Raw genomic sequence first — 23,095 nt, forward strand, 5'->3', positions numbered from 1 at the left:
CTAGTTCCTTTCTTCTCTGTTAGGGGGATTCCAATCCTGCAGTGCTGATTGGGGAATACCTTTAGGGAGCTCCAAACCTCCCAGCCTCCACAGTAACTCTGGTTACTTCATAATTACTCTTGGATCCTCTAACAATGAATTCAAACCCAGTCCACTTCAAGCCCACTCCAGAGGATGGCATCATTCTCCTCAGGCAAGCCCACTGTGGTCTGATCCCAATAGAAGCACTGCTACCATCCCCTCTGCCTTGGGAGTTGTCCTGTACTGCTGCGCCCAGGGAGCAACTCAGATCTCACCAGTTACGCACAGGGTTTGGGCTGTGTTCGAGGCAGGATCATCAAGGGAAGGCTGGCTGTGGGTGAGAGGAAAGGCAGGCCTGGGCTGTGGCTTGGTGAACTCATGTAGCATTAGTCCCATCCCCCCAGGAGTCAATGCAGAAGCAGGAACCACAAAGTCTAGGGGGCAGATGAGGCTCATTCTGATTTTAACTATGCAACTATGGACTGCATTGGAAGGGTATGACCTGGTTAAGGTGGTCCAGGGGGTGGAGGGACAACAGGCTGACAATCCTCATTGGGAACATGGCAATGTCTTGGCTCAAGGGAAGTTCCATGGGGCTGGGGTTCCAGGAGATGAACGTATTCTCAAGGAGAGGAGACAGAGAACCACAGCCAAACTGGATGAACTGGAATGCAGGGGAAGGGAGAAACAGGGTGCTCATCTTTGCAGAGAAATGTTGAGTAAAGAAGATTTGTGCAGAAATTCGCGCAGAGAATATGCTCAGTGAAGGCTAATCAGAAAGGCTGTGGAGTCAAGTGGGTCCACAGATAACCTGGGACTTAACTGCCAGAACTGATGGCAGCATGTGTAGCCCACCAGCTGGTTCCTAGAGTCTGGCTTGATATTCATTGATTAGGAGACAGAGTGGATCTGAATCTCCCGGAAATCTTTTATACCAAATACTGTGCTGGGTACCTAACATAGTTTTCTCTTATCCTCACACACTTAAAAATCACACCAGTCAGAATGGCCATCATCAAAAAGTCTACAATTAATAAATGCTGGAGAGGGTGTGGAGAAAAGGGAACCCTCTTGCACTGTTGGCGCACGAATGTAAATTGATACAGCCGCTATGGAGAACAGTATGGAGGTTCCTTAAAAAACTAAAACTAGAGCTATCATATGATCCTGCAATCCCATTCCTGGGCACATATCCAGAGAAAATCATGGTTCAAAAGGATACCTGCACCCCAATGTTCACTGCAGTGCTGTTTACAATAGTCAAGACCTGGAAGCAACCTAAACATCCATCGACAGAGGAATGGATAAAGAAGATGTGGCACATATATACGATAGAATATTAACCATTAAAAAGAATGAAATAATGCCATTTGCAGTAACATGGTTGGACCTGGAGATTATCATAAGTGAAGTAAGGCAGACAGAGAAAGACAAATATCACAGGCTATCACTTATATGTGGAATCTTAAAAAAAAATGACAAAAATGAACTTATTTACAAACAAGAAACAGACTCACAGACTTGGAAAAAAACCTTATGGTTACTGAAGGGGAAAGGTGTCGGGGAGGGATAAATTGGGAGTTTGGGATTGACATATACACACTACTGTATACAAAATAGATAACCAACAAAGACCTACTGTATAGCCCAGGGAACTCTGCTAGACATTCTGTAATAACCTAAAAGGGAAAAGAATTTGAAAAAGAATAGATACATGTATATGTCTAACTGAATCTCTTTTGCTGTACACCTGAAACTAACACAACATTGTTAATCAACTATACTCCAATATAAAATAAAAATTTTTTAAAGCTCATGGGAAACCAATATTAATTCTACACACCTCTAGTCTCAGCTTAAAAGTCATTTTCTCAGAGTCAACTTCCCTGAGCCCATAATCTAAATTAACTTCCCCTATTATACTCTATCATCACCTATTTTATCTAATGTCACTCAGTACAGCTTATAATTTGGTATGCGTGAGAGTGATTAAAGCCTCTTGTTGGCATACATTGTGTTCATTTTATCTGCTAAATGTGTCCCCACAGTACCTGGCACAAAGGCTCTCAAAAAATATTTCTGCACCGTTGAATGAATGCATGGAGAGGAATGCACTGAAACAACCAGTGAATCGCATGTGACTACACAGGCCCTTTTAGGTTTGAAGTTTCACCCTATGGGATTGTGGCCACTGCACAGACCAATGCAACTAAAAATCAGAAAGACATCCATGATCTCATAAATAAGACTGTCTTAAATAAAATATTTACTAGATTTTTATTAAAATCTGGCAATCATATGAAAGGTGAATTTTATATTTTACTTCTCTGCTGAACTTCTGAGAAATCAGTTTGGGCAGAAATACATACTTCTGAAAGTTCATCTATTTGTACTCTTTTCCAGTATTTTTATACAGAAAAACTGCTAGAGAAATTTTAATAGGTCCATGAGAAAAACAAGTCTTCCTTTAGCGTAAACAAGTTTAACTGATATACAGGTTTCTTAACAATTGGATTTCTCAGAGACTCTAATTTGAGACTATTCATTACAATTTTCCTTCTCTCTGTCTCTCCCGCCTCCCCCAGCCGTGTATGTGTTGTGTTGTGCTTGGGGGTCGGTTGGCATACGGATGCTAAGCATATTTTGGCTTTGGTTCTGGAGGCACCGATGGACCCCATTCCCCTCACCTCATCTAGAAACATAGTTTGACTAGTTGCTCTTATGTTCCAGTAACATCAGTATTAAGAAGCATCCTGTCAGTTCTGCAGTACGTTAAGTCCTATCCTTCTAACCCTAGTTCCGTTAAATCCTGAACAAAACAAATTACATAAGGCTGAGGAAATATAAACAAGAGCTTGTAAACAAGATTCTAATCAAGCACCCTCCTGTCAAATTCACCTTGCACAGTACAGGCTTTTTCAGTTTTTGCCCAAGACTGTCTCACATGAATTGACTGCTCCACAGACCACTAGACTAGTGTATGCTTCATTTATGATACTGCGAAAAGCCTCGGACATTGATCAGGTGGGAATACTGACAGCAGGAGGGGGCCCACATTACACTCTATATCTAACCTACGCTAGCTAGTTCCAAAGAAGGTATTTTTATTCTCATTTTTGAAGTTGGAAACTGAAGCCCAGAGATGTCAAATAATGTTCTCAAAATCACATATTCTGTATATAGTGGGGTCTGGATTTGAACCCAGGTCTTCTAGCTCCAAGTCTGGACTCCACTTACCACCTGTTTTCATGGGATGTATTGAGAGCCTCTCTCAAGCCTCGTGCCACCTGGCCTTTTCTGCTCCTTGTTATAGCTCATCGTAATAGCCTGCATTCACATCACAGCTCACAGGACCTTTTTCACTGGCCCAGCTATACTGTACAGCTGAACTTCTCAGGAAGTTCACCAAGCCCCACGCCAGGAGCCTCTTAATTCTTTTTAGCCTTGGGCAGAGGTGGGGTCGAGGCCCACATCGTGGCACTTGCCAAAGCTATTCTTTGATTGTTCAACAGAATCTCAGCTTCCTCACTTCATTAGTTTTCTCTTCATCCAGACTCATGGCTTAACTTCTCTCTGCTGCTGAGGCTTGGTTGGGAGCCCTTGACTTAGGCCTGAGGGTACCTATTTATTAAGCATTTTGTGACTGTCTACACATTTGCCCAACCCTGCTTCCTCAGCCTCACTGAGTATGGAGTGGGGAAGTGGCTGATCACAGCCCCTACTAGATTCACAGTACAGGGCTCTGTGAATTCTCCTACAAAGATCCGCCATTCACGTATCCGCCATCTTCCCAAATGGTTACTCCCGTGCTCAAAATGCCTCAAGTGCCCTCCTGGTCCGAGGACGGCTCTCCCAACAGATCAGGGCTTCTCTGGTATCTTTTCAACAAGGAGGTGCTCAGTTGCACAGAAGGTCTAATGGTTGAAAAGTTATGGAAGAAGATGACAGCGCTATGAGGTGGAGGCAAGCTAGACGTGCCACACGGTAGCAAAGCTGTAGGTGGAAGAAGAAGAGCGAGGAATGAACAGGAGCTCAGGTGCATCCCCTTCAGTGTTTCCTGCCCTGGTTGTCAGCATCATCAAGCCAAGGACCCAGACACTCCCTTTTACACCTGTTATTTGGTCAGCCACCAAATACTATGGATCAGATCTGGACCAGATCTGTGGTCCCCCATGCGCCTCCCACATCACTGCCTTTGTTTTCCTAGTTGTTTTTTGCTCAAATTGGTGTAACAGCCTCCAAATGGTTTCCCTGCCTTTGGGAACATTCCTCTCAACCTTTCCTCCTCAAAGTCTTCAAAATTCCAATTACAACATCCCTCTCCTTAACACCATTTCTTGATGCCCCAAGTTTTATCAGCTTAGAGTGTACATTAGAATCACCTGGGTGCTTTTCCCAAAATTTACATTCTTGAGCTCTACCCATAACCTAATGAACCAGAATCTCTTGGGCATAGGGTACAGAGTTTGGAAAAGATTCCTGGTGAATCTGATGCACCATCCGGTTGAAGAGTCACTGCCCTACAAGGTGAAGGCCAAGCTTCTCAGCATAGCAGTGAAAGAACTTCATGCACGAGCTGACCCGGGTTGACTTGGTTCATCAGCCACGCCCGTTTCCACCTCAGACTCCAGACACTTTTTTTTTTTTAACCAGTTTCCTGAACTCTTACATTGAGGGACGCCTCTGTGCCTGTGCTCTTATCCACCGGGAAAATGCCAATACGTCCTTCCAGATGCAGCTTAAGGAGCATTTCTGTGAAATTTTCTCCATCTCCCACTTCAGAGGTTTATCACTCCCTGCTCTGAGCCGCTCTTCTTTTGTGATCCAACCAGCGCAGAGAAACAGCATCTTGGGTGCTATTGAACAGTATTATTGAATGAGATGAAAAATCTCAAAGTCAAAATTATCCTTACACTCAGTATTGAGCTCATTTTATGAGAGGCTTGTAGGGACAGAGATCCCAAGGGAACATCAAATTCACATTTCCCAAACCACCCTCTTTCCAGGACATACAGTCAGTGAGGAAAATGTCTAATTTGTGTTTCCCAAGTGCGTTCCACAATTTGAATAGGTCATATTTTGAAAACTGATTTATTTGGGAAATACCGGGTTAAAGAATATTAAACTATCCCCACTTCAAGCTTGTAAAGTATTTGCCTTTTGCCTCCAGTATGAATATTCAAAACGGAATAAAATATGCCATGTTTCCCAAGGTTATTTGATTATAGGATGCTGATTTCATAGAACTAGTATTCTAAAGAACACACTGGAAAAAATCTCCCTTCCTCACTTGCCACTGCAGTTGCAAATAAGAAGCCAAATCAGGTACACTCTTTGCTGGTTCTTATCTAAAAGAAAGAGGGTAGACCAGATTACCTGGTGCCATCTGTACCTGGGCTATCTCCTAAGGGGACCTTCCACCTGGAGAGGTAGAGAACCCTGCACCTTGAGGGCTGCTGCCTGGGTGTGGCCGCCCAGCTTCTGAAGGAGCCACGGAGCAAGGCAATGGGGCAGGGAACTTGCAGCACATCACTACTTCGATGACAAAAGTACAGTTATTAGTACAGAGCATTGTTCAGTAATTGTTTCCATTTGTTTGGTTAAATGATTTGAATTGATGTGTATGTTGCTCCCAATACAATAATTTGCATTTATGGAGTTTGCATTTATGCATTGTGCATTTATGGAGTTTGTATTTATGCATTTCTGCATTCTGCATTCTGCATTTCTGTCAGTTTGATGTAATGCATTTATTTTGAGGATCTGGAAAGTTGGAGGGGGTGGAAAATATAACCAGTTTTAGATGTGCACGAGTGGTTAAATGTGGACCCGTCTCTGTAATTACAAATGCATTTGCGTTGTCAAGTGAATAGAATCAAGGTAAACTATCAGGTGTTAGGAAAAGCATCTATGGAGAATCTGTGGGTAAAAAAACGCCCTTCCAAAAAAATATGATAAAAACTGTTTAGTGTCCAAAAGGAAATTAGGACAAACTTAAGTTGATTTATGCTGTGCACAATTAAAATTTTAATACGAAGTGAAAATCCAATGCACCACTTGATTACTAAATTCAGGTAGTGATACTCTCACTGATTGATGCAGTAAAAAGACTACAGCGTTGCATGTTAGAACTCCAGGTCCAGCTTGGCTCTGTTGGGAGCTGGGTGTATATAACCTTGGAAAAGTCATTTAATTTGCTTGTGCCAGAATATTTTTCATTTGCAAATTAAAGGAGCTGAGCTAGTTTATTTTAAGGTAACTTCTAATTCCAAAAGTCTGTGAATATGAATTACATGCTACTCAGGTAAAGGAAGGAATCACAGAGACTTTACAGGTGGTACAGCATGTTGAACTAATTTGACTTATTAGATAAAATAACACTGTACTTTTTAGATAAAACTGATGTTTAGTTTTTAGTTAACTTTTTCTTTAATTTTTATTTAAAAACTTCAATTAAAATAGAAAATGTAATAGCAATCTTTCTGGAAACCTTACAAAAAATAATAGACAATGAGGAAGAGGTCCGGGTACAACGAAGAAAGTCTTTTAATGCAGCAAATAGAGTTTTCAGACCTTAGTTGATTTCTAAAAAAAATTATATTAGTGCCTGTTATATAAATATCACCCAAATGGAACCTCTGCTCTTTGCACCTGCCATGTAGGACCCAAGAACAAAACTATTTTTCCAATAGATTTGTTTCCGTTGTCTCAAACTTGCATATATTTTTGACCCTATTTAGCTGTGTTTGATCAAATATTTTTACCAGAAAATTTTCTGTTTTTTACTCCCTTGGAAAACTTGAAACAATAACCACCTTAATACTGTCTCTTGAAAGCAACCTAAGAAGTCATATTCCTTTTGATATCAGTGGCTTCCTGGTAGTAATCTAGACATCTTTGGAACTGCAATATAGTTTTCAAAAACTCTTGAACATTAATATACCATGTAATTTACCAATGATTTAAAACAGGTAATAATGCTACAAAGTCTTCTTATGTCTGGTGTATGGGTGATTTTTTGTAGTTATTTACACATTTAGAATACACATTTGCCATGAGATATTCATTCATCCATCCATCATTCATTTAACTAATTATCTATCTGACTAACCTCACCGTGTGTGTGTGTGTGTGTGGCGGTGTGTCTGTCTGTCTCTCTCTATATATATAGCATAAGCACTTATCAAACGCCAGGCATGGGCTTAGCAAAAGCTCTCTAGCCACTTTGGCTAGATAACCTTGGAAGTTTCAGAACTGATTTCAATATTCACAGCAACCACTGAACTGAAAATTAAAAGAAAAATTAAAATAATACAAGAACCCTATCCTATAATAATTCCTAGTCTTTGGAAAATGCGAGAGGCGCTACAGGATGAATCCTTCATTTGAGGGATGCTGAACCTGAGGGCCAGACTCTATGATGTAGAATGCAGGTCTACTGTTGGCCAGGTTAACACTTTCCGCTGATTGCTGACTTGGAATATGCTATTTCTAAGGTAGGAAAATCACCTCCAGAAAACAGCCACGGGAATCAAATGCATTTCAAATAACACAAGGCACCTGTACACCAAAAAATAGAACACCTTTGAACAGTGAACATATGCTATTGTGTTTAGGACCAGGCAAAAGAAAATCCATCCAAAAATTTTTTGATGATTGGGACTTTTATTCTTTTCTTTTGTTTTTAATGACTGCTTTGGGTCAAGGACAAATGCGTAAATTTCACAATAGATTGCTCCCACTGTCTAAAACTTGTATATTTTATTTTTGATCAAATGTTTGTAGAGCAGTTTTCTCTGTGTTTTCCCCCACCGGAAAACTTGAAACAATAACCACCTTAATACCCTCTCTCAAAATTTACAGCATTTCCTAACCCAAGCCCTTAGTCACCATCCTCATTTTGGAAACCATCCTTTACAACTGACTGATTATGCCAAATAAACTTTGGTTCTCAGGTCTCTTATTTGAGCTCTCTAACGAAATTTTGTGGAAAAACAAAGCTTCTGTTCCAAGATGGAAAGAAGTCTATACTTTTGTAAATAAGCATTTTTAAATGATTTTTAAAATACCTTTCTTTTCTTTGATATGCTGCTTCAATTGTTCTTCTGAATTTTTATTGTTTCCCACAATAAATTTTAAAATAGTCAAACTTTGACAATTCCTATTAATTTTAGGTATTCACATTTATTTTGACTTTTTAATTTTACTTAATTTCTCTCTCTGCATATGTATAATGTATATTAATTATATATGTATATATCTGCTTTAATTTAGCTTTTGAATCAAGGGAGTAAAGCAATTATGGTTCCTAAGTGTAATTAAAGAATCTGTAATATGATACAGTGGGAAAGGTCTGTGGCAAAAAATGACTTATAGGCATGTCAGTTTCACACTGAAAACCATCAGATGATGAAGTATGAGATGAACTGAGGTAAATCCTTTTACATCTCATACTTCATTCCCTTGTGCCCACAAGCTCAGTAACAGTCTGGTCCCAATCCAGTCTCAGGTACATGAGTCATGACTCGAAGCAGATCTGGATATGCCCCAGTTTATCCCTATCATCCATTCATGTGTCCATCCAGCCATCTTGCCAGAAAGCCTTACTGAGGCTCTACTGTGTTAGGCACTGTGCTAGCACTGAGGGTATAAAACATCGTGAAGCAAGTTCTTGTTTGTGAGACCTAAGGAAACAAGAAGGTTTGAAAATTACCTAAGAACTTCAAGCATAATTTGTGGACTCTCCAGAGAAGGCAGATCGAAACGGATCTAGTCACACAACAGACCTAAAATCCTTCTACCATTCATTCAGTGTGCTCCTTCCCCAAAATGACTTTCATCAGGAAATGTTTAGGGAGTGTACAAAGAAAAGGAGACATGACGTTAATCCTCCCTCAAAACATACAAATTCCCAAAAGTTTTCCTAGGACTGACTGTTGACTATGTGTACATCGAGAGCTGTTTCTCTCTCTCTCAAAAAAAGGAAATCTTTTCACATCACCAAAGACTACGATCACCTAGGAGAACTCAGTTATGTCTGCTCATCCCAGATGCATTTTGCATTATTACTAGCCTCTTTCTACATGAATTCTCAAATAAGTTCCATTTATTTCTGGCTCATAAAGGCCTGGGTTTCACTACAAATGAGAATGTTTGAGTCCTGAAGATGATTAAATGTAGTAACACTTAAGATATTTCTTTTCCTCTCTGTAGCACTTTATAGGAGTCACTTCATATTACTGGGATCAAGGGATTCAAACTGGGGGCGGCACGGAATGTAGTTAAGAATCTTGGCTTTGAAGTCTGACTACCTAGGTTCAACTCTGATCATTCTACTACCATTTGTGTGATGTTGGGATAAGTCACTTAATTTACACTTCAGTTTCCTCATCTGTGAAAAGGGAACAATAATAATAGTGCCCAAATTTCATAAGGTAGTTTTAAGAAATAAATTAGACAGTTCATTAAAAGAGACAGTATTATACAATCTGATTTACATGTTAGCCATTATTATTATTTCCATCTTGGAGAGAAACACTCACGGAGTGAGGGATTTGGAACCTGGTTTGTTATATTTGGGTATGCTGTAAATTGTCATGAATAACTATTACTAATCCATCCCACTAGTGAAATGACTCAAGTAAAGGGAGACCAAGTGACTAATTCAAGTACCTCTACTAAATTAAGATGGAATTAAAACCCAACAAAGCATTTCCAAAGCTTTCCTACTTGGGTTTCTCTCAAGGGGGTATTCATTACCAGCCTTGGCACTTATACCAATGGCACATCTATGGACTCTGCAACTGAGTTGAAAGTGCTTCACCCACCTTGATGTTCATAGGGTTATTAACCAATATTTACGAAGTACCTGCAGGATGTGTGGGATGGTCGTCTAGCACGAAAAAGTTGTCTTCTCAACTTTGTAGATTGGAAAGCAAAATCAAAAGAAGACATGGGGGGCTACCCTGGTGGCGCAGTGGTTGAGAGTCCGCCTGCCGATGCAGGGGACACGGGTTCATGCCCCGGTCCGGGAGGATCCCACATGCCACGGAGCGGCTGGGCCCGTGAGCCATGGCCGCTGAGCCTGCGCGTCCGGAGCCTGTGCTCCGCGACGGGAGAGGCCCCAACAGTGAGAGGCCCGCGTACCACACACAAAAAAAAGAAGTCACGGGATTCCCTGTCAGCTCCAAAACCACAGGAGGGGTCAGGAGTACAAAGAAATACTGCTTCTCCCACCACCCATCCTGTAGCCCAGATCTCTGTCCCTCAGACCACACACAATCTCACTGCACTTACATTTAGCAAAGTTTTTAAACTATTTATCTCATCTGTTTTCCTTTATCTCCTAATAGTTATAAAGCAGATTCATGTAGTCCTTGGAATCAAAGTTAACATGAATTTTATTACAAAGCAGGGCTAGAATTTATTCATGAGATAGGATGATGTTAAATTCCACTTATTTATTGAAGCTATAAATTGGAGCACAGCAAATTAAGATACGGTATATACCTTTCACAAGAGTTACATTTTTTATTAAAGGAAATGGTAACCATATTTTGAATTCTTAGGAGTAAGATATAACCCTTATTAATACCACCAACACACCAAAAATCCTTTTAATTTGCCTGCCTTCTAATTTTAGTGTTAAGAGGCTTTAAAGAAAAATTTTCTTTATGAATCTAATTTGTTCATTAGTATAGTAGGATATATGTCATTAACTTTTATAATTATTAAAGGTCATGGTTCTCCCATCTCATCTCTCTGAAAAATAGTGTTCCATAAAAATAAAATAGCCAGGTCAATTCTAACAGAAATGGTTGTAAGTTAATTTTTTTTTTTTTTAATTTTCCTAATCTCTTTTTAAGGGTAAGTTTTTGGGGAATCTCTTTTTTCTAACTACTTTCAACAAGCATCAAAACAATCTATGATGCTAACTATAATTTTAAAAGCTACAAAATCTACCCCCATTCATTATGCACATTTACTCTTATGATTCAACTCCACAGAGTAAGGGCTTGGACACTTCTACTGTGGCAATAGCTAAGAGATTCCAAGAGTCACATGCTATAGTTTGATAATCACTCCACAAATCCATGCTCCATTAAACTAGATCCAATGAGGATTCTCAGCCCACAAAACCTGTAGACAGGGCAATATGTCTTCTCTGAAACATTCTCAGGGGATATAGCTTCCTATAAGGATGTTCATCAATACTGAAAATAGTATTTATCTTTTAAAAAACTCTTTACAGTAGGAAACAGCTAATCTTCTGATCAATTTCTAGCTAACCTGAGAGAAAAAAAAAAATCCAGGTTTAGATACTAGCTGAGTGAAGTTAAGCACCTTCCTTAAGCATTCTGGACCTTAATTCTCTTCTTTGTGAAATAAGAAGATATGAGATGACATCTAAGTTCCCTTCCAAATATGTAATTCTGTATACCTTACCCGGTGATAGTGATATTTATAAGCTCTGTGGAGTTCACAAGCACTGTCACACAACAGTCTTGTGTGATCCTCATAACTGATTTTCAGAAGTAGGTAGGGGAGTGATCACTGTGTATTTTACCCAGTGAGTGTGCTGCTTTTGATATCCAGTGGAATTCACTAGGGACCCTAGATCTAAAGCAGAATCCAGAAAGATTTAGTTTTCAGGAGTCAGAAAGACTACTTTATAAAATAATTTCTTCCTACTCTGTAGTTCCTCATCATGAACCCTTCAAACAAAGCCTTACTTAAAAGAAAAATATTTAAAAAGGGAAAAAAAGTCATGTTATGTGCTTCTGCTGATGCTGTCCCTAACTGCGTGTTGATTTTAGGTTGAAGATAAAATGTAATCGCCACTTGATAAATATCTTTTGAGTGAGGATGAGCTTCCTCCAGCTATTTGAAGTTTTTAACAGCACTTGAGGCTTAGGTAAAATTGGGTTTTTACTTTTCTTTTTGCAGCTTACCTTTGCATACTATTTTTATATAGGTTGGAAATTAACAAGTAAAATAGTTTACAAAAAGAGAGAAAAAGGAGACCCTTACTACTAAAAATAAGTATTCTGAATCCAGAGTGGAATTCTGAGTGTCTCTGATGTCTTGCCAGTACCTTTACTTCAAGAAGACACAAAAACAATTCCTCAAAAATATGTATAAAACTTTACAGTTAGGGCTTCGCTGGTGGCGCACTAGTTAAGAATCCGTGTGCCAATGCAGGGAACATGGGTTCGAGCCCTGGTCCGGGAAGATCCCACATGCTGCGGAGCAACCTGTGAGCCACAACTACTGAGCCCGTGCTCTAGAGCTCATGCTCCACACAAGAAAAGCCACTGCAATGAGAAGCCCGCGCACCGCAACAAAGAGCAGCCCCGGCTCGCTGCAACTAGAAAGCTCGTGCGCAGCAATGGAGACCCAACGCAGCCATAAATAAATAAATAAACTTTACAGTTAATAAAATACTACAACAGATGTGATATTTCATCTTTGCAACAATTCTGTAAGGTAGATAAGCTTGTCCCAACCAAACTCCCAATTATTCTTCATCTCAGAGGTCAAGGAATTTCTTGAATAACTGAAATCTAAAAGACTCATTTTTGTCATTATATTTAACCTCTTCCTGACCTCATTTCTCATCAAAACCATCATGAGAGGTGAGAAATAAAAGCAGTACACTATTTGGTCTGCTCACTTTCCTTCTCTCTCCCTGCCCATTACCCACACCCCTCCTGGAAATGCAAAGAAGCAAGAAAACAGCCAAAGGATGGGGAAAACAGAAAGAAAGGAGGAGAAACAATAATCTAATCAGGTAGCTACCAGTTGGCTGTACAATGTCATAAAAAATTAAGTCTACAATTGAAATAGAACATATTATCAAATCTTGATTTTACAACATTTTATCGGTCTGAGTTTTCGTATATAACAACAGTTTGGATGGCCATTATAATCCATACTTTAGAATCTGAAACAGTGCAAATTGCAATAAGATATGCTTTTGTCTTGATGTAGATGTATCACATTCTTTTTATTGACATTTAATAATCCACATATAGCATAAGAAAAAATTCTCAGGCAGAATACTTAACTCAGCAGAGTTTTATACACATCAAGCATCAGGATATTCTATTCATAACATCTCGTATTCTCATCTTTTGGGATATGTGCCTTTTCACTATGCAAGGTCCCAAAGGCTCAAAGTGCTAAGTCATTTTCTCTAAAGTTTTTCTCTTCTAATTCAGAATATTGCCTTCAAATATGTTTGGAAGTTGAACTAATTTTAATTTCCCCTTCACAGAAGAGGAAAACTACATGCCTTCCCTTTAACCTTTGTAAAACTTGAGTTATTGAGTATATATCTAATGGAAAATAATCTCCAAGCTGTAGTTAGAATCTAGCAATTTTGTAGTGGGCATAATTTTGAATAGAAATGAAACGATCTCTAAGCATGATAGTGGTTCAATTAAGAAAAAGTATCGTAATGCCAACTGTGCTTAAACATACAAAACCCCTCAATTCAGCAACGTCTCACAAATTCACAGCTATAGCTCTCACAATCAAATTAACCTTTTCTACCTCAAAAGAATTCAAAGGACTTAAATATGATTGTCCAAAGTGATGTGACACCAGACACACCTTTAGCTCTGATTTGATGTCATTTCTTTAATCAATAAAAACCAAGACAACATTCCTGTCTTCCACCCCAACCTTTCTGCAGCAAGCTTCGAGAATTTGAAAAGCAAACCTCTTGTTCACTTCTCTATCCACAGATTTCTCCATCCATACAATGTATATGTGTCGCCAACAAAAACTGAGGAAATGAACTTGTGACAAACTCATACACATTTTGAAACAAACAGAGCCAAAGTTTAAAAATATGATGGCCTTTCACTTAAAATAAAAAGCCTAAGCAAGAGGTGCTACTTTTCAACTTTCAACTTTTTCTAAAAATTACTAAGACTTTTTTTGTAATGGAGAAACATAGTTGTTGAGCTATGATTATTTAGAATAAAAATCCAAGTATAATCATATGAATTTTATGCATTCACGTTTCACCTTTAACCAAGACATTAGAGTAGCAAAAAGAAAAAAATAATTCTGGTACAACTTAATCCTTAAGAAAAAAACAACTAAAACAACACAAAGCTACTATAATCTTTCCACATCTCGGGCACTATATTTTTCATTAAAAACTATCATACAAGCAATATCAATCTAATAAATATCTCACAAATGGATTGTACCATACATTTAAAATTATTTGCATGAGAATCTCAAAGCCGCTGTCAAGACACTGTGAGAAGGCATTTTCTGAGGTATGATCACATACTACAACTGCCACATTAATTCAAGGCTGCCACAATACAATGAGTGAACCAAAATATAACACTTACCTTATTATAAATAACTGGCAAATTACAGACACTTTTCAGCTTGCAGCTATATAGCATAGCTGATTAGAAACAAACAAAACATCTTTCACTCCAGTGACAGAACTGCATCTTCAGACTTGGCTTTCTTTACTGAATCCCGGCAAGAGAGGCTGTTCTCCTCCAAGGGCTAGTAGCAGCCTCTTCGCAGATAGCACTTGCTGCTCTGAACGGCAGCGACTTAGAATGAAAGTAAGAGGAACCCGTGATGTTTAAACACGGTTGCTTCACATTCACAGGATATGACTCAACTCTCTCTCAAATCAGTAGGGACACAGTTTCCCCTCATAAAACTTAGATTGCGTAACAAACATCACATTCGGGGGTCTCAAATGTTTACAAACTAAAACTGAAAATTTTCACCCGCTAAATCATACGTGCATTTTTAGTCAACTTCTTCCCTGTGGCACAAGTCGCAAATGGAAATTCGAATAATAGCATGGCACAAAGAAAAACTACCCTGCTTGCTCTCCACAGTGAATCAGTATAATGTTATTAAATGTGTGTGAACTTGCCAACATCCCTCTGACAGAGATACAAAAAGAGGCACACTAAAGTCACTAATGTTCCATCAGTGCAAACACAGTGTAGGATAAAACTCTATTTTAACATGCAAGAAGTAGCAATTCCACAAAACACAATAGAATCTTCTTCACTAAGTAGAGAATGGAAATAGATCTTCGTGGTTTGCTGTCGCTGATTCCCACAGAAATCCTGTCCTACGCTGTCATTACCGTGTGATGCGAGCTCTACCTACCTCTCCAACTCAGAGCCTTCCTTTATCTGTTTCGTGAACATTTCTAAAGAAACATGACTAATGACACAACTTCTCTAGTAACTGCGGCAATTTTCTGTGCTTTTCCCACCTCCCAATACCTCTTAACTCTGAGCTGTACTAAGCTTAATCACACATTGAATTATTATGTTTGGACACCTCAGTCAATAAACATTATAGACATAGACCCTTGGAGAAAAATCTACTACATAAATTCAGTTGCCATCACCAACAGCAAGGACAAAAAAATGAAAACACACATGTCAATCATAGCAAATACACTGAAACCATCTAGACCAGGACTGTTCAGTAGAAATATAAGGTGAGCCACATATGTAATCTTAAACATTTTAGTCATCACATTAAAAAAGGGAAAATAAACATGTAAACTTAATTTTAATAATGTTTATCCTTATATATCTAAAATATTATCATTTCAACCTAGAATCAATATAAAATTAATTAAATATTTTATAATTGTTGTACTAGCCTTGGAAAGCTAATGTGTATTTTACATTTATACTACATTTTAATTTGAACTAGCTGCATTTGAGTACTCAATGGCCAATACATGGCTAGTGGCTACCATATTGCTTCAGCATAGGTCTAGAGTTTTGGGTTCATTCTTAGTCCTCAGCTGCAGTTCAAATGCTCTCTCTTCAGAGAAGGCTTCCCTTACCACCTTGCCTGAAACGACCTTCTCCAATTACTTTGCATCTCATGATCCTTTACATTTCCTTCACAGCCTGGAATTTTCTTCTTTATTTGTTTGTTTACTTATTTATAGTCTGTGGGCCCTAACAAGAAGGTAAGAAACCTGAGGGATCTTGTTGTGGTCAGTATTTCATCCCCAGCCTCTGGCATGGTGATCAGTCCATAGCAAAATTTAATAAACATTGTTCAATAAATGAATAAATAAAATACAGAATTTGTATTATGGATTGGCAAATAGTAGAATATTAAGAAATGTGATTTAAGACCAAGTATCTATCATGTTGTTGATACAATCTATCACTGTCACTGAATATTTAGCAAATATATTGGGTAACACTTTCCTAAATTGAAAAACTATCTCTTTTTCATAATGTTAATGATCCTCAATCTATAACATGCTTTCTTTTCACACACAATATTATATAGAAACAATATACTTGTTTCATTACTCTAGCCAAGATTTTGAAAGATACTTATAAGAATCCTTTGGTCCTTATGACATAAATCTAGATACCATTAGTAAATCTATTTATCTGCTACTCACAAAAACATAAAATATTATCTATAAGACGTTTGTAGTGACAATTATATATTTGCCTGAGCAGCAACGTGCCTCCTCCTTCTACTAGTATCATAATCCTGATTTTTATCTAGCAAATCACCTATTTCTCCCTCCCTCTCAATCCATGTGGTTTACATCATGCTGACCTAGCCCCAGAAGTGGGCATGTGACCCAGGCCTGACCGACCACAGCGCTGCAGTGATAGGGTCAAGGATGGGCACATGATCCAAGCTGGTCCAGTGAGAGGCAACCCTTACACTTTTGCTGACATTGGGAGAGAGGCTGTAATGTTTGTAGAACGTAAGTCTGGAACTGCTGTTTGACATATTTGCTACCACATGAAGTGAGGCTGTCTGAAAATGAGGCCAACCAAGAAAAAGCCAAAGTCGAAGATGAGAAAGGCAGATTCTGGACAACACTACTGTAGTTCCTAGATCTGGCCATTCAGTAAGTCACATCTGCCCTCTGCTGTAATGATGGATGTACTAGAATATTCACTGCAGAGTTTTTTATAATAGTAAAAAACTGGAAACTTTGCAATGGGCCATGCACAATGGAATAGTTAAATAAATAATGAGTTATCTATACTAAGGAATATTATGTAGCTAATAAAAACACAGGCTATCTAGATACACTGACACGCAAAGCTCCCTAAAAGACATTACATGGAAATAACATGTTGCAGAAAAATACATTATCCCAGTTCTGGGTACATGAATTTTTATATACAAAGTCATAGAAAAGGACCTGGATGAGTGCACACCAATTGTGGACAAATGGTTATGTCTGGGAAAGAGATTCAAAATAAGAGGGTGATGGGGGACAAGGAGAGAGCCAATCATTTTCCTTAGTTTATTGCTATTGCATAAATCTCCAACATTTTTTATTTGTAGACTTGCGGTACGCGGGCCTCTCACTGTTGTGGCCTCTCCCAACGAGGAGCGCAGGCTCCAGAAGCACAGGCTCAGCGGCCATGGCTCACGGGCCCAGTCGCTCTGCGGCATGTGGGATCTTCCCGGACCGGGGCATGAACCCGTGTCCCCCGCATCGGCAGGCGGACTCTCAACCACTGCGCCACCAGGGAAGCCCCTGCATAAATCTCATAAAATGAAATGAATTTGTATACTCCTTAGGTAATCTGAAAAGAACATGTTACTCTTTAAAATAAAATAACAGGGCTTCATATCAACATATCAACAGCCAAATATTTATAATAATAATCTTTATATTAATTTAGATAGTCTTGGATCACAGTAAATAAACTGGCCTATCAACAGCTCACTGAAAGGCTTCTGGTCTCTGAACTGGGCACAACTGCTTTCCTAATTAACATAAAATCTAAACCTTTATTGTTTTTTTTGGCTTGATCTAGTCCTCAGAAATCTTCACATTATCTTAGGTACCGCCTCCTGCTTTTATATTGCCCTAGATTTCCACAGTATTCCCTCCTTAAAAATCACACAGCTGAAGATGCTCAGAGTGTGAGACAGGAGTCAGGGCCCTTTTGATGCTTAGTAAAGCTGAGCAGAATTGGAATTTACACAGTGCTGACACACTGATGTGTTTGTTAACAGTGAGTACTGCTCTATTTTATTCTCAAAGCCCATTTATCCTGGTAACTTAAACCTCCTACAGAGTCTGATGGCCTTCTCCTTCCATTATCCTTGCCTCCAATGAAAATCTTAACATTATGCCAAACTTGCTTCAGATTTCCTGGAAGAAATAAAACATAACAGATACAATGGAAGCCACCACATGCCCCTGCCTATTCTATCTCCTTCCATTCCCTCTTAAGGTAAACACTCTATAGGATTATCTTTCATCATCCCCATACAACTTTTTATATTTTATTAAATACGTGTTTATCCATAAAGAAGACACTGATTTGCATGTTTTAAGCTTCATAAAATGGTATCATGGTATATAGATGCTTTGGGTTTTTTTTTTTGTTTTTTTTTTTGCATAGCATTACCTTGAGGTTTCGTGTAGTTCTACATAGTTTATTCTTTTCAACTGCTATATAGCATCCCAATCCATGCATCCATTCCCCTGTTGGTAAACTTAGGTTGTCTTTAATTTATTGCTATTATTAAACTACCCTAAATTCTTGTACATGTGCAAGAATTTCTCTAAAGGTGAATAACAGGGGATAGAATTGTAGGGTTAAAGGATATACACAGCTTCACCTTTACTGGAAATTGCCAAACTGCATCCCAACATAACTAGACTAATTTACAATTCAACCAGCAGTGTATGAGAGTCTTCCTTGCACTAGATTCCGAGAAACAACATCCACAGTACTGATATTCCAGACTCTGACATTTTTGCCATTTGTTTGTGACTGGTATAGTATCTCAGTGTTTTAATTATGGTTTCCCTGATTACTACTGAAGTTGAGCATCTTATCTAATTATCATTGGGCTTTTCCCTATTGGGTTGTTTGTCTTTCTTTTACTTATTTTTGGGAAGGTCTTTCTATATTACAGTTCAGCTCCTTTGTCAATTACATGAGCTATAGATTTCACCCTTCAGTGTGTGGTGTGTTTTATCATTGTTCACAATAGCTTTTGTGGTTTATTATTTTAAAATTTTATGTTTTTTTAATTTAAAACTTTATTTTTTCCAGTTATTTGTCTATATTTCTTGAGTCAAAATTATGGTGAAAATTAAGTGTTCCTCAGTCATGATTCCTGAAGCATTTCCAAAAATAATGGCAGACCGCATATCTAGAGGATCTGAGATCTCCTATTTCCAATGAGTTCAGTTCATCAATTACTGAGTACTTGCTATGTGCCCCACACTGGGCACACACATGAAGCAATCCGTATCATCAAGAAATATGGAGTCTAATTGAGGAAAGAAAACTTAGGAGCAGATGATGAAGATGGTGAAATGGAGAAATAACTCTGTGCCAGAGATTGTGCTAATTCATTACTTAATTTAGGACCGGTTTAAGTAAGATGGAGTAAATGTTATTGTAAGAGATATATACAAGATGCTATGAGGCAGAGAGAAGAGAATATGCTATTACCTTGCACCCCAAAGATTATTCAAAAGATTACCTTGCACCCCAAAAGATTATTATTACCTTTTATAAAAGATTATATCAAGTAGTCAAATTTGAGGTAAAAGAGACCTGTGAGATACAGGAGGATCTACAACTGACATTTCTCTTTTCTCAAGCAAATCCATTTTCCCAAATAGGTCACTCATAAATTAATCCTAATTTATTTAGAAGATTAATAGGAATTAAGGGGCAGGTTATTCACTGGAAAAAAAATGCTTCCTTGGGAAGCGAATTCCTTTTTACGATCAGTAATCCAATCACATGATGACATTTTCTCCATTCATGAAAGTTAAAAAACAAAAAAGCCAGTAGTTCTTAGGAACCATAACAAATGGCAAACTTTCCTGTATCTGATTATTCATAATTTGTAATACTGAAGTTAAAAATAAGCTCTTGTTCCTTAAAGAAATTCCATGGTAAATACATCTATAAACAAAACATCCATATTTATCACTTTTGTAAATACAATGTTCATATTATGTTTCTTTCAGTGTAGGTAGTACCTAGAGCATTTTAAAAAGTAGAGAATATGAAAGTACTTAATATTCTTCACCCAGGAGGAAGAAAGGACTTGAGCTAGAATTAGAGAAAGGTGGCCAGCAGCATCACATATTTCGTCTGCAAAGATTAAGGGTATCCTACTTCCTTGAAGCTATCAGCTTTATACTTCAGTCTTCTATCACTGGAACCCTCTAGGACTTAAACTCAAATGTGTTTTCAATTTGTCACTTGGGGGTGACCGTAAAATGAATCTGGAAAAAAGAAAATAAGACTGCCCTTTGAGAATTAACCTTTGAAATAAAAATATAGTAGGTCAGAGCACATAGATAAATAAAGGCAAGTTTAATTGTCAGAATGAGACAAACTCAAACGCCTGAAGGCGTGTGCATTACCAGGAGGTAATGCATCAATGTCGTGCACCTGGTGGGGACCTGCATGAATGGACTGAAGGGCAGTACTCCAGCCTCATCTACAGGGGACAGTCTGTACTCAGCTCCGGAGAGTTGACCCCATGTGGGAAGGGCCCAGGAAGGCTAGGTCTCTGGATTTTTCAAATATTTTTTCCAATTTTTCTGGTTATGTGAATACTCCTGATTTTTAAATCTTAGCCTCTATATAGTATGAGACAAACTAAAGCTTTTGAAGGTCAGATGTGCCCATGGAAAAGCCAGTCTTGGATCCTCAGACATGACAATAATCTATTAAACATACTGATTCTGCCAGTAGAAAGACATGGTCCAGACAAGGAAATAGGTGCAAAGCAATCTCAGAAGCAAGCATAGGCCATGGCCATTCAAATGCTGGGCGAGGGTGCTCTGGGCTGGTGGCATGTCCCTTATTATTATAAACCTGCATCTAATTCCATCACATCCATCAGTCTGAGAAAGAACTGTCTTCTGATTCCACGCTCACCAAACTACTTTCTGATTAGAATTTGGTACCCTGTTTACATGACTTTAGGGAGAACTTGCTGGAAATTTAAGGAACTTAAGGAGCAACTCAGCAGCTACGTCTCCCATTATAAATTAATAAGCTGGCAGCCTGGTTAGTGGTGGCCTGCCTACAGGCACAGAAAGGGCTGGGTGGGGACACGAGCCACCAGACCCCAGCAGTATCACTTCTCATTGTAAATGGAAACATTGGCATCCTGATTCTGTACATTAGTCATATGAGCTTTGTTAATATGAGCGCAGCTCTGGGGGACAAATGGGCTCTGGAACTGCTGATGAGTGTGGTTTCTAGGCCCACAAGGCTTTGCGCCAGACCGTGGATAGTGGCAGATGCCCTAACACAAGTCCACCCTGCAAGGCCTCCTGGGAGCTTAAGTAATTTATCTTACAACCTCACTTACCCTCACTCTGCCCCCATGGCCATACCTTTCAAAGGATTCCTATCTGATTCTATGAAGGTCCAGAAGTGACCTACAAGTGTGAAGTGAAGAATCAAAGAGAAAACCCAATGAACATGGACTGTCCACAGAATGCCCACAGAAATGAAAATACATATCTGCAATCATCAGCGCTAGGAAGCAGATATTGTGCTACGTGCTTGCTAAAGACCATTCCATGTCATCCTCAGAAACTCTGTGAAGCTAGTACTACTTTTGGCAATTATTTTACAAAGGAGGAAATGGAGGCTTAAGGAGCTTAAGTAACCTGACCACACTTACACAGCTAACGAGTAGTGGAGTTGGGATTAGAATCCACACCTTTAAACACTACGCTCTTGTTGTCTGTATACTTTATTTCACTTCACTGTTTTTAACACCAAACATGCACTGTGTACTTATTATATGCCAGGCACTGTTCCAAGTACTTTACCAATATTAACTAATTTCTTCCTCATGATAACCTTAGGAAGTGGGCACTAAAATATCCTTATTCTGATAAGGAAACTGAAGCAAAGAGAAGTTATGTAACTTGCCCAAGATTACACAGCCCGTAAGTGGCATAACCAGGATTAAAACATAGGCAGTCTGGCTCCAATGTCCACGCTTTCAGTTTTGTGCCACTCTTACAATGTTTCCTTGGAAGAAATGATGAAGATTCAAATTTCAAATGTTAATTTCTACACTATTGTAAGTGCAGTTTTTCAGGAGGATAGACAGAAATACAAGGGGAAAAATTCATGCCATATCATTTCTCTTTATTATATACCAATTAGAAAAACTGCAATTCTTCTATATTTGATAATTATGAAGCAAGTAACCACCATAAAATATTACAGGCCTAGATACAATTATTCTTAGGAGATATATCCAAGGAGGGTGACAAATTTAATTCTATACCTGTTTTTCCTCAGTATTGCAGAGGAAATTAAAGGAATACTTTTTATTTCTGCATTTATAAATTCTGGGAAGTAAAGACTGGAATACTTTTGAGAAATCTAAGATGAATCAAATATTCCAGAGTTTAATTTAAAGGTCATTTTCTCTTAGAAATTGAGGAAGCTTAATTTCAGAACAAAAGTGCATTGAACATAAAGAAATTGATGTGGATACACCCGACTTTAAACCACACTTTCTGTTAAACTGAAAATGGAACTTTCAGATCCATAAATTGCCAACTTTTATTAAAAATAATACTTTGGAATAGATTTGGTAAAAAATAACACCTTCTGACTCATGTAGTAAATGTGAAGGGAACATTTCTATTTAAATAGTGAGAAAAGGCCTTCATTGGTTCCTATGCCACCTAAACAATCCAATTTAGACCCTCCCAGACAGGGTCTACAAAGTTAACTCAATCCTGAATTCAGAAGATCTGTTTAAGTGTGGGATATGTTGCATTCCCCTACGGTCTCTGGTGTTTGATTAAGTTTATAAACTCTTTCCAGAAACTGTCATCTTGGGAGATAGAGCATGCTTCTGAACCAGTTCATAAACTGGAACTCAACAAAAAGAGACAATATCTATAATGCTTTCTTTCTTTCAGTTCTCTCTTCTCTGAAACGGTCCAACCATCTTTGCTTACACAATTCACATAGTCTGGTCATCAAAACATAGCTTACTCCCCTAGCAGTACTGCTTCCCTAGTTTTATACCTGAG

General features: G+C 38.5%; 1 protein-coding gene across 24 annotated transcripts in view; it reads right to left on the reverse strand.

Annotated features, from left to right (window-relative positions):
* MCTP1 (multiple C2 and transmembrane domain containing 1) overlaps nt 1–23,095 on the reverse strand; it is a 534,125-nt gene that overhangs the window by 341,793 nt on the left and 169,237 nt on the right. For 7 of the 24 annotated variants that reach the window (XM_073802316.1, XM_019929685.3, XM_033853025.2 and 4 more), the window contains exon 1: nt 14,394–14,621. The exons of 14 other annotated variants lie outside the window; for them this stretch is intronic. In XM_073802316.1, the coding sequence (XP_073658417.1) occupies nt 14,394–14,450 (57 nt within the window). In that variant the 5' untranslated portion in view covers nt 14,451–14,621. Of the gene's footprint in view, nt 1–14,393; nt 14,623–23,095 lie in introns of those variants that run through there. 3 more of the 24 variants (XM_073802314.1, XM_073802315.1, XM_073802317.1) reach the window with 3 other exon arrangements.

Source organism: Tursiops truncatus, chromosome 3, assembly GCF_011762595.2.
Source record: "Tursiops truncatus isolate mTurTru1 chromosome 3, mTurTru1.mat.Y, whole genome shotgun sequence".
Taxonomy (NCBI): domain Eukaryota; kingdom Metazoa; phylum Chordata; class Mammalia; order Artiodactyla; family Delphinidae; genus Tursiops; species Tursiops truncatus.